At 47.3% G+C, this 12,328-nt stretch overlaps 1 protein-coding gene across 1 annotated transcript in view; it reads right to left on the reverse strand.

The window, feature by feature from the left end:
• Positions 1-9,683, reverse strand: part of LOC104079019 (parathyroid hormone/parathyroid hormone-related peptide receptor-like) — a gene marked incomplete at its 5' end in the record, with an annotated part of 23,550 nt that extends 13,867 nt beyond the window's left edge. The window contains 3 exons of the mRNA XM_009580922.1: positions 3,046-3,199; positions 6,175-6,361; positions 9,589-9,683. Coding sequence (XP_009579217.1) covers positions 3,046-3,199; positions 6,175-6,361; positions 9,589-9,683 — 436 coding nt within the window. The remainder of the gene's footprint in view (positions 1-3,045; positions 3,200-6,174; positions 6,362-9,588) is intronic.
• Positions 9,684-12,328: the final 2,645 nt, after the last annotated feature.

The following is a 12,328-nucleotide window of genomic DNA, read 5'->3' on the forward strand; positions in this document are numbered from 1 at the left end:
GGCCTCCCCAACCCCCTTGCTCTCCTCTGTTGCTTTTCTTGTGTACGTGTCTCCTAGCAGTTGGAAAAATGGCTTTCATGCATGTGTCAAAGCTGTGAGTAAGAGAGGCGGTTGCAAAGCGACTGCTAGGAGAAGAAAGCTTATGAATAAGGACCTTATGTAGGTCTGGAGAAATCTGGTCTCAGTTCCCTGCCATTTGAAAACCTCTCCGAGGAACAATGAGCGTGTTTTTTCAGTCGCTCTGTGTCACAGTTTCCTAATATTAAACAGGGCTAATAATACCCTCCCATGCCTCTTGTCCTGCTAGGTACAAATACTTTCAGGCAAGGATGATTTCTGCTTAGATAAACGTGCAGGGTTCACCAACGTGAATTTTTGGACCTGAGCACCCCTGACAGTAACACATCGATCTATTTGTCTTTTCCAGGTCTCCCTGCAATCCTCATTTGCACCGTAGCTGAAAGCCAGTGCAGTCCAGCCGGCGGGGGAGAATTAACATGGTGTGAAGGAAAAATGCCAGTGGAATCAGCTTGGGTTTTCTAGCTATTGGTCATGCTTCTTAGACTTCCTTCATAAAACAGCTGCAGGGAACTTGAAGTCTGCTGGGGAATTTATTGTTGCCCATAATATCATTATTTATTTATTTTTGTTGGGTGCTGGCAAGGAACAAGTTCCTTTCTGTCATCAGTGTCTCCCTTGCAAGAAGGGCACTGTGGGCTTTTACGGAGCTGTGCTCTCTTGTGCCAGTGAGGATGTGGATTGAAAAGACTTGACAGAAATCTTTGGGTCTGACATCAAAGAGTAACTATATGTTCTGGTTTCTTCAGTAGTCTGGAAATAAGATGTTGTAGGGTGATTTTTGCTCCCCGTCCCCACCTTGGAAATTTCCAGGCAGGATAAATGCACCGCTGTTTATTGTTACAGAAGCAAGAAAAAAAATCCCAGCTTTTGGGGCAAACTTGTCTTTTCTGTACCTATGTGGAATGTCGTAATTATTTATCGTTGATTCCCTGTCATTCATTGCTGTGGTATGGGCAGGATCCAGTGCCCACTGCAGGGAACTGGAGTTTTTCCACTGACTCCAGTGGGTCTTGGATTGGGTTGCCCTTTTCAGTGCCCAAAAGCTATCAAAGCAATACGTCTGTGCGGGTGTGTGTGTGTACATTATCATGCTAATCAAAACAAAGCAAAAACAAATGCAACTGGAGGGATTCTATGTTCTCATTCCAGAGGAATTTAAATTGAGCAGCCTCAAACTTTTGGAAGCACACAGATGATTGGTGTTGTGACAGGTGTGACTTCAGCTTTGTGGTTGCTCTGATAAAATGATTATACTCTGGCAGTGGTTGGAAGAATTAACGAGAGGAACCCATGCCTGTTAGACTGTTTTCCTTTGGCTGCGTTATGAGCAGCATCAAGTTGGTTTTTCTTGTTAAACACATGGCATTATTTTTCAACTGCTTACTTCTCTTCCAGAATTTGCTCTGGGGAATTGCTTCTTTAAGTCTGCTCTGTACAGTTTAGTGCCTTTTTCTGAAAAGCAAATTTTACGTAGCTTGAAGGTTTGGAAGAGGGTGGGGGTTTAGGTTTGTTTATTTGTTTTTTGTTTTTTGTTCATTTGTTTTAAAAAAGAGGCGACGTCTGAAGTCCTCTCTGTCTCACAACAGCTGAGGTAAGAAATACCCTGTCCCCAAAATATCTCTCTCTGTTTATTTATTTTCCCCAAAACCTACCAGCTGGCTGGGACTGGACTCTGCCTGAGAGATGGATGCCCACTTTGGGACTCATATTTACACCTCCCGTCTTTATCGTATGGCAGTACCAACAGTTTCTGACCTATGCACCAGCTGATCCTGAGGTTAGCAAGGAGTTTGTGGTCCCTTTCTCCCCCATATCACACTTGGGAAGGAGGAAGGCTGGAGAGAGTCCTGTGGGCTGGACTGCCCTGGGTTACTGAATCCCTGGCTTGCTCTCCCAGAGCAAAAACCTGCAATCCTCCATAAACTCGGTTCTGCACTATCTGGCTTGCTCAGAGCTCCACGGTTAGAGACAGCGGTTTTCTTCCAGAAGAAATCATCTGCTGGAATGGGGATGGTGTGGTGCACCCATTAATCTTGTCCTAAAATGCAGTCAGGATGTGGCCAGGTGCATTTTGGGCCTGGAAACTGGTAACCATAGACACCTCTGAACAGGTTTTTCCTGCTGTAAGCTCCCTTGTAGACCTACACCCCATTATTCTTAGTTATGTCCTCGAGAATCATCTAATACGTTTCCTGTTCTCCCTTACAGTCCACACACTTCAGACAATTGTGGGCAGTTGTTTTATTGTCCTCAGCCTACCAGCACCTCATAACTCCTTGCAAGCCAAAGCTAATGCCAGAAGTGAACAGAAAGCACGTTCTCATCTGAAATGTGGGTGTCCACCAACGCCTTCCACTAATGAGCGCCCTCCATGCACCCACATCCCGCTCCTTTCTCCTTACTCCAGGAAAAGATGCCCAAGTTAAACGAAAAGGGAAAAAAAAAAAGGCTCCCCCACAAATTTCAGGTTTCTACTGGTGCTCCAACACTCATGAAACCTCGGGAGCTTTTTAAAGCAACTGAGATCTGAGGTAGGAAATCAGAGCTTAGGTCTGCCGTTGGGAGCAGATGCTCACAGCCCCACGCAACTTTCCGCCCCTCCAGCCCAACGCCTCCTTCTCAGCAGGAGGCACTTGGCAGAGATGGGGATAACTCAGAGAGTGCACTAAAATCAGCTGTCACATGCACACATCTGCTGCCCTAGAAGGATGGCAAGATGTGCTGTCTCTCCAAGCCTGGGTTGATCCTTCCAGAGATCCTGGAAGTGCCACAGTGTAAATACCAGAGTTAAGAAATGATAAAGGCTTCACAAGAGAGCTCACCTGTCCTTGCAAGAGTCACTGTGTCTCCGATGCTCACCCTGCCTCTGTCCCCTCTCCTATATTTATGTATATGCACTATTTGCTTCAAAAACTACCTCCAACAGGTCTTACAGGTCGGCCGTAAGGAGCAGCCATGACTTACCCCAGCCAAATAATGTGAATCCCCAAAGATACTTCTTCTCTGAGAAAAATGCCATGAAGATGAGGCTGTGGAGATAGAGCCCTTCCACCAGAATCCAGTAGTAATTGGTTGCCAGGAAGTAGAGGAAGAAGGTAACCGCTACTTTACAGCCCACCTGCAATGGCCACAGAAAGACAGGGTTGTATGAGGAACATATATGTGAAATTCGTGTTCTACATAAAGCCATAATTTACCAAGATGGGCTGGAAAACAAGATGGAGAAAGGAAAAAAAAAATCAGAAAATTCTGTTGCAGGGCTTTTACACGGGGGAAAAATCAGTGCAAGAACAGAAGAGATGAAAAATTGAGAAGAAAGCTTCCCCTCAGCCTGACATCGTGTCTCCGATAGCAGGTGAGTTGGGAGGTGTAGGAGGACAGGGCACATGTGGAGAGATGCTGACCTGATCTTACTCTCCCCCAACCCCACTGATGAGGGGTTCACAGGCTTTCTAGGACAGCTTTGTTTCATCTTTTCCCTGTGATTCTTGTCCAGGTTAGAGGACAAAGGGCTGTGGCTAAGTCACCTCGGTCTGGGTGACCTGGTGCAAGTCACATCACTTGAAAGTATGACTCCCTCCTCAGCTCGTGGAGAGATACATGGGGTGAGTCACCCCATCCTGTCATGGATGTCCAAGACAGGGTCCTCCAGGGCTGCCTGTCTTTCCTCAATGAGTCTTAGATGGCTGCTGTAGGCTTTGGCGACTGGTCCTCCAAGAGCAAACTGAAGATGGAGGATTTCACCCACAATGTCAAGGCGTTTTCTGAACAGACCTGAGCTGCAAGGTGGGAGACCTGGTAGAGGCTTCCAGGACACGCTGCTTTTAAACGGGCACGCTCCACACTGACCTGCAATCCTTTGCTTTCTTGAGAGGAAAACCCTGACTGCGACTCAACGCTCCCCTGCTTCTGGCAGAGTGGGGCAAAGCCGTACGTGTTCCGATTTTTCTCAGCCCTAGTAGAGAAAGGCTGCAAAGTAAGGATGCCGCAGGGGGTTGGTTGGTACAAAGGGACACTTAATGCCATCTCTTGTCAATGTGGAAATGCTAGGACTCTGGATAGTCCACTTTCAAAGGAAACGTCTGACTACCGAACACATCGCACAGCAGCAACACATCTCCATGCTGCCTCTTACTTGGAGAGGAATACAAATGACTTGCAGAAAATGTCAGTAAGTACCTTGTAAATAAAAAGAAAATTTTATGTTCTGGCCCAGCTCTTACGCTAATTCTTTGCCAATCAAAATGAATATGCACATATTATATACATACATATATATATATAAAAAATATGGACACATTTACACTCATTTTCATTTACAGATGAAATGAGTTAAAATAGAAGGAAGATCAATTAAAAAATCCCCACCCAGGCTTAATAATTATTTTTTATATTTACAAAAAATCACCATCTACCCACACACAGGGAGCATCAGGCAATAATTGCAAAGCTCCCACTTCACTAGGAAACAAAAGAAATACATTAATTGTCGCCTTCATCACTTGTTTGCCTTTCAATTCAGCAGAATGGGAAATGCCATTAAATTGCTAATATTCAAAGAATGCAATCTATTATCCCAATTATTCCTTATAATGAGTCCAGCCCAAGGAGAAACAGAAAACAATGCCGTAAAACATGTTGTGTTCTTTCCAAAAAGGGATTGTTTCGAAGTGTGCTGAGTGCTCCAGCCAGAGACTCATCAAATTAATGAAATGGATCTCTGAAATGGGAAGGAAACACAATAACATATTTCCATTTGGGGGGACTTGGATGCACAGTGGAACACTTCATATATGCTGATTTTACACAGGGGTGTTGGTGGCCAGGTCCCTGGTAGTAGCACAAGCTGCTAAAGACTTGAGAAGTCAAACGAATACAGAGGCAGAAAGTTTGTGGCCACATTGTGAGAGCCACTCCACTGGGATGTTTGAGGCACAGATTTTTTGTGTGCGTTGAAGGAAACCCTTGTTCTTAGATACTAAAATCTACCTTGTCTGTCTCTGCAACATCCAACTATTCATGGATGATGAGCTATCATACCTAGGATCCACCATGGGAAATCTGTGATGAGACCAATGACAAGGAGAGCAGAGTGGGGACAACTCTGAAACCTGAGGATGGGCTTCATCTCCCCAAAGCACATGGACAATGCAGATGCCTCCATCTGAGCTTTCTATACAGTGAAAAGAAACACGTACTTCTGGAGACAAGTTCATCTGGCCTCACTTCAATTTTTATTTTAGGACCTGGTGTATCATACCCTTGACTCGACTGGCTGTGTAGACCATGCTGACTCAGTTGACTATAGATGGAACCCGAGGTGACTAGATTGAATGAAGTTGTCTCCCTTGTAAACAACTGCTTTTTGCAGATGAACCCTACCTTTTCTTACGATAGCTCATAATCCCTCCATGGTCCCTTTTAAATGTCTTTTTTTCAGAGGTGGAAGCAATAAATCACAACAGGAGCAACCAGCTATGGTTTGCTGCAAAATTACAGTGAGGTGAGATGTCTACTGCTGACCTCCTTCCTCACAAGCTACCTCTGCTCTGGCTCTGGAGTCAGGGCTGAGAGCCTCCCAAGACACGTTGAACCATGGCTTTGCTACATCTGGGCTGTCAGGCTGATGGCACAGATGTTACAGCACAGTGATGCCTCCATGGGTCGTACAGAGAGGAGCTCCAGGTGGAAAATCAGCCAATTCCACATTGTGGTGGGAAAAGTACACACTGTGAAACGCAAGCACTGATGTGCCTTGTGCTGGGATAGCCAGGGGAGTTTCCAGAACTGTACGCTTTAGGAAGCATCAAGGGAGCTGTTTAAAATAGTAGTTGTAGATGGGAACTAAAACCTCAACCCTGGCTTTATCTTTGAACACCACGGGGAAAAGCTCTTCCTTCGCTCTTGGGCTGGCAGTGCGTCTGGGCCAGTGGGTTGAGAGGGAGTGGGAAGGGATGGGGAGAGGCTGTGGAGGGTGAAGAAAGTCGGGGAGCTGGTGTCCTTCAGTAGGGTGGGAAATCCACCTGAAAGGGGTTAAACAGAGAGGACAGAGGCACGAAGCCCGGAGGGGCTGGGTGCTCTGGCGATACTCACAAACTGTGATTTATCCGCTGGAGGTGCTTCCGTAATGGATTTCAAGTCTTCCTCTGAGATCCGTTCCATCTCCTCCAAAGCTGACCCAGAGTACAAGACTGCGTCCTTCACGAAGATGCTCACGGCTCTCAGCATGAAGGAGACAAATAGGTGCATGTGGATGTAGTTTCTAGTGCAGTGCAAACGCCTGGAGGAGGAGACAGAGAAGGATTGGAGTAGTTTACCCCATCTGTTGGACAGAATCAGGGTCACCTCTGCTTCTGAAGACCCCCAGATCCCCTCATCAGCATTGTGACGCCACGGGGAAGCAGTCCTAGCGCCACTGCCGCCTTGCGCTCACCGTTCACCCACGGGGTTGGTAAATGAATGAATACCTGCTCCAGGGGTCTGCTTGCAGCACACTGCTGCTGACTTTGCATTAGGACAATGCTATGCTTGTACTCATTAAGCGCCTTTATTTCTGACTGGGAAGTCTTGGAAAGAAATAGGGATGCGTTTTTGCCAGTACCGGGCATGGGCAGTGAGCATGCATGCGGTGGGCAGTGCCGGCAGCCAGTCTACGTCTGGAGGATGGGGTGCGCGGAGGCCACAGGCAGCTGGGGAGGGGGGGGGCTGTGCGCCCAGCCAGTCTACGTCTGGAGGATGGTGTGCGTGCAGTCCACATGCAGCTGGAGGAGGGTATGCAATACGCAGTCCACGCTCAATGTGTGCAAATCTGGAGCGCAGTGTGCATGCAGTGTGTGTGCAGTGTGCGTGCAGTGTGCGTGCAGTGTGCGTGCAGTGTGCGTGCAGTGTGCGTGCAGTGTGCGTGCAGTGTGCGTGCAGTGTGCGTGCAGTGTGCGTGCAGTGTGCGTGCAGTGTGCGTGCAGTGTGCGTGCAGTGTGCGTGCAGTGTGCGTGCAGTGTGCGTGCAGTGTGCGTGCAGTACACGTGGGATGAGTTTGCACGTGCAGGACACCCTGTGTGCAGTGCACGTGCATCTGGAGGCAGTCGGAGGTGCACTCAGTATGAAGCATGTGTGGAGTGTGCACACACCTGAAATACGGGCTGAATGCAGTCGGTGCGCAACCAATGTGCAGGGTGCATGCCGTGAGCGTGCATCCAGTGTGCAGTGAACATTCAGGGAACGTACATCTGGTGTGCAGCACGTGTGCAGCGAGAGGCATGTGCGTTCCTGTGCGCAGTGCGTGCACGATGAGCACATCCCTGGTGTTCAGTGCACATGCAATGAGTGTGCATCGGACGTGCAGTCATTTTCCGGGATGTACGGACAGAAGGCAGGATACATGCACAGTGCTCACTGATACTGAAGCGTGTGTCCCGTGTGTGTCCCTTTCACTGTTAAGTCCATCCCTCCAACAAATTCTACCCCTCTCAGAGTCAAACCCTGCGTTTAAAGACCTCACATCTATCTGCATTTTGTGCAGAGAAAATGGACTACGAAGGCTACAGAACTTGTGGCCACTAAAAACCTTGCAGAGGTTCTTGCAAACTGCTAATCTTTGTGCCCACTACAAATTTAGCAGTAACTATAGTAGTAACTATAGCGTGCTGGGCTGTTTTCTCTGTTTGCCATTAGAGACACTACCCATTGCTTGGTCATGTCAAGCAGTTTCTGGGGCTCCACCCCAGCAATGGCAGCAATGACCCCACAAATGCTGGTTGTAAAGCGCTTTAAGATCCTTTTGGGGGAAAGGCTGGATGGTGAGATGTGAATGGGTTAGACCCATATCTATGAAGCGTGTTTTAGAAACAGTGATCCTGCCTTTGGGGGGAAGAAAGGACTGACTGACCTGCTGGGGTCCCTGGCTAGCCATGCATGAATCTATTAATGGGTTTATACTCGCTTAAATCCCCAGATCCAATAACGGAAATAAAAAATAATAGCCGTGGGTTTTTTTTTCCTCCTTTGGGGGAGATTGTGACAGTAATAACAGTTGTTTCCTGTGCTGTTATAATACAAATCACACCAAATGGAACTGCTGAGGTATAAATGAAGACGAGCTTTTCTCCCTGCATTTGAAATGTAGTCAGTGAATTTTGTTATCTGGAATAAAATCCTGCTTGATCCCTGTTGCTGCTTTGGTCCTTGGGACAAAGATGCTCTAGCATAGTCATCCATGTAGTCTGGGCTGTAAGTGAGGTGCTCTGACTACGTGATGGAAGAGAGAGCATGTCTCCTGAAAGTAGGAGTACACTTGCATATGTGGACATTAAATATTTTAACAACCTTGCCAATGTCCATCGGGAAATGAAACAGGGCGGTAAGGGTTGAGAGGACAGGAGGGTGGTGGCAGGGATGGGTTCTGTGTCTGCATCATGTGAAGTGCCTCCAGGAGGGGTCTGCAGTCTCCTTTGGCTTGTGTGTGTCACAGATTCGGGCGCTGGGATGCTCTGCTATCCAAGCAAATCCCCCTGACCTTCTTTTGCTCACTGCAGAGTGGTCTGACCACTTTTAGAGCCAAAAGCCGCGCATTTTATTCCCAGTGGTATGTGTCCGGGGCTTAGCTCGAGCTTGCACGGTGGGAGCTGGTGAGTTCATCTGCAGACACCACGTGGCTGTTTGCGGCGTGGAGAATTTCCCTCCACAGCTGTTGTCTGGGTCCTGCTGTCTGCTGGGAGAAGTCACTGCCAGCCGCCAAAGGTAGGCAAATCTGGGGCTCAGGGGATCGGGACTCAGCACCCAGCTCCACCTGCAGCTCACCAGGTATGGTTTCTTTCCCAAAGGGCAAACTTCTATCTGTGAGTGAGACCTTTCATCCCTCCCCTAGTCTCTACAGCAGCAAGGAGATGCGACAGCCAGGTCTGAGGGCTGGGTGGCGCGGGTTCAAAATGCTATTTAGGGGTCTACATCCCTTGGCAGGGGTGGTGGAAAGGGAAGGCAGAAAATCAGAGTTAGGAGGGTGAGTGGTCATTTTTGGCTCCCTAGGTACAGCAGCAGCATGAGGAGATTGGAGGAGTCAGTTCGGTACTCTTACATGGCTGAGGACCCCTTCAACTGGTCTGTCCTTCAGGAATATTTGGGTTTAGAGTGGAATTTCCCTTATAAAACCTTACCTATCTAAAAAGTAGCCATCTAAATCTAAGCCAGTCGTCTGCAGGGGTGATAGGGACAGAAAACCTTAGATAGTCTTCCAAGGGAGACAAACCTCTTCCTGGAGATGCCTCTCTTCCCATTTGCTGCAAAGAGGGTCTAGAAAACTCCATTGCAGGCAAGCGGAAGAAATTCAAACACCCCACCCACCATCCCCCAAGAAGTTTGACCTAAAAGTGACACTAACACAGCCCAAAGCACAGATGCAACCTCTTGTGGCTTGCTGAAGAAGCACATGCCACCCCAGTGTTATCCTTTAGGAAAGCCTGAGGCTTTTCCCGTCTAGTGACAACTTGCTTAGGTAGAAACAGAGCCGCCTACCTGAAGTATCCCAGGATAAGGACAGCAACTGTGAGGGATCCCAGAGAGATGGAGTATCCAACAGTATAAATCAAATAGAGGCGATCAAAGACCTCCTGCAGTACAAATGATGGAAAAAATAGCGTCACATTAGAACGCGTCCTACTGCATCGTAACACAACCGTGGTAGCAGCACAGAGATTCAGGCTATCATACCTGCTGGGGGTGTACAGCTCTGGGTCTGGGAAATCTTTAACAATCACACTTGATGTCATCTTTTTGACATAAGAGCAGCTTGGAAAGCAGTATTCATCTTTCCTAATGAGCGGGGGGGAGCAGGGATTTTTGCAAGGGACTAGTGATAGAGTTGGGTTAATCCCGTGCCTGGGAGTTTTGTAGCATTTTCATCCCAAAAGAACCCAAAGCGCTTTACAAACTCTCAGCCAAATCCAGAGATCACTTGGCAACTTTTGCTTGAACAAAATGCCCACTGACCTGGGATTTCTGCTGGAACTGTAAAATTTAGCCATAAGGCTATGCCATACCATTGCTGAATGACTGATGTCCAGGCTGGTGGAGTGTCAACCCAGCACAGAAAACATGGGGAGGATATGCTTTGGCTGTGGGATATGAGAAGAAATCACCTGCATTTATTTTTCTTTTTTAAAATCAAAAGCAGCCTATGACTGTTATCCAATCCAGACACAACTTTAGCTTGCCAAAGTCCCATTGGAAAAGGCCCTGTCACAGGAGAGCTCATAGTAATTAATCCTGTAGTAGGTTTTAGTTCTCTTGGCCCTCTATATTTTAGAATTGAGCTTAGAAACCCTGAGCTTTCCGTTAAATATTGAGATGTTTTTCTTCATCCTGTGCGGGGGCATGCACAACTCAGGAATTACTGAACATCTGCCTGAAAAGGGTTAAAACGCCTGCTACCATCCCAGCTTGTACCGCCTTTCATCGTCTGAAATTAGAAATAAACCCCAAAGAAACCAAGCAATTCAGCATCTTTCTCCTCGTTCCCTCCTCCCCTGCCTCCCGCCTTTCCCTCACCCCACCCGCTGGGTTGCAATAACATTAGTAACTCTGGGCTCTGAATGACAGCTCTGATTTTGATTTGAGGCTAGAAATGCTGTCCTGGAATGTGAAACCTCAGCCCTATTACATCAGAATCCCCAGATATGTGAATGTTTCTTTGCGGTTTCCATTCGTAGAGTGGTGCGCTTGCCAATATTAATCTAGCGTGTGTATATGTGCGTATTTATATATATATATCTATATATCTGTGGAGGCAACAGGCACTAAAAAGCCAATGTGAGCAGATTCGAGAGCTTTAGGGGAAAAAAAAAAGCTCCTTCCCTTCAAAGCCTGGTGCACTTTTACCGCTGCCAATCTGGAATCCTCTTTGAACTGGAAAACATTTGCCTCCATGGTGAAAATTAAAAAAAAAAAAAAAAAAAATCCTACTCCAAGTTTAGGATTCTTGGTAATTCGGCAGTTGTGAGGCGTTACTACGCCCAGCTGAACAAAAGCAACCCTGAGCCCCATTCAGAAATTTAACCGGAAAGATCCACGTTCCTATCGGACAACGCCACCGTTGTAGCAGCAATGGTCTTGGGAAGGGCCTGCTGATTGGCTGGCGGGACATTTTCGGAGGCTGTGGTTAATTCCTCTGATTAACCACAGGGCCTCTTTTTGAAAGGATGTTGAGTCAGAACTGCCAAGACATACACGTGCATGCATGCGTGCATGCTGGTGTGCCTTCTTGCAGACATAGGTGCCACAAATCTTACTCGGTGTTGTGATGGGGAGCCTTCAGGGAAGGTGATTTTTAAGTCCTTGGGGAAAGCCTCAGGAGCAAAAGGTTGAGGTTCTCCAAAAGGCTGCTCAGGGCAGCCCTTGAGAGGGCAGCTCATGCTTGCTAGTTCCCAGGGGTTTTTGTCCTCAGGAATAGTGAGACCTGGATTTACCCAGGAGGGAAAAAAAAAAGCTCTAAAGGCAATTCCAGGTCTCACTCATCTCCTAGCACAAGGGAGGTCCCAGCTCGGTGGAAACCGCAGTGCTGAATCAGGAAAGGTCCTCCAGGTAACAAAATATTGGGTCATCTGCCAGATGAAACAACCACCTCCATGGTCTGAAAACCTTCTTTTTGGAGCTGAGATGGATGGGAGTTTAAATAATTCACAGAAGACAACAAAAGTAACGCATGGCCAAGCCATGGACACAACCTGGACCTCCATAGTCTCAAGACAGTGCTCTACCTACTAGACCATCCTGCTACAGCAGGAGCTCTACCTGGTGTCTCTTACGAATCCACCCTGAAGACAGACTGGCCGTCACTGGTCATCCACTGACCTGTTGGAAGAGGCAACCCACCCTTCAAAAATCTGGCCTTGCCACACCACGAGACTCTGGTTTAAAAGGTGTGATACTTTAACCAGCGTCATTTAATTTGACTCCTGCAGTAATCCTTCACTGTTTCAACTGTTGACATGTGCACTGAAAAAAAGAAAAGCTGAAAAAAAGCTAAAGGAAAACCAGAAGGACAAAACCTCAATATCTATGATTCCAGGGGCTGGGATTATCAGCAAAATATTGTAAAACTCACAATAAAGTACCAAGATTAGGGAAAATCAGTTTCAAAACCGGTGTCCTTGAATGTTGCCCTCTACCCACTCCATCCCATGCCCTGCTGGGACGAGATAATGATGGGGAAGGTGTGGGATGGATCTGATGCCCCCTTTCTTCCCGTCTCTTACAG

This window comes from Fulmarus glacialis, unplaced genomic scaffold (genome assembly GCF_000690835.1).
Source record: "Fulmarus glacialis isolate BGI_N327 unplaced genomic scaffold, ASM69083v1 scaffold3690, whole genome shotgun sequence".
In the NCBI taxonomy this organism is placed as follows: domain Eukaryota; kingdom Metazoa; phylum Chordata; class Aves; order Procellariiformes; family Procellariidae; genus Fulmarus; species Fulmarus glacialis.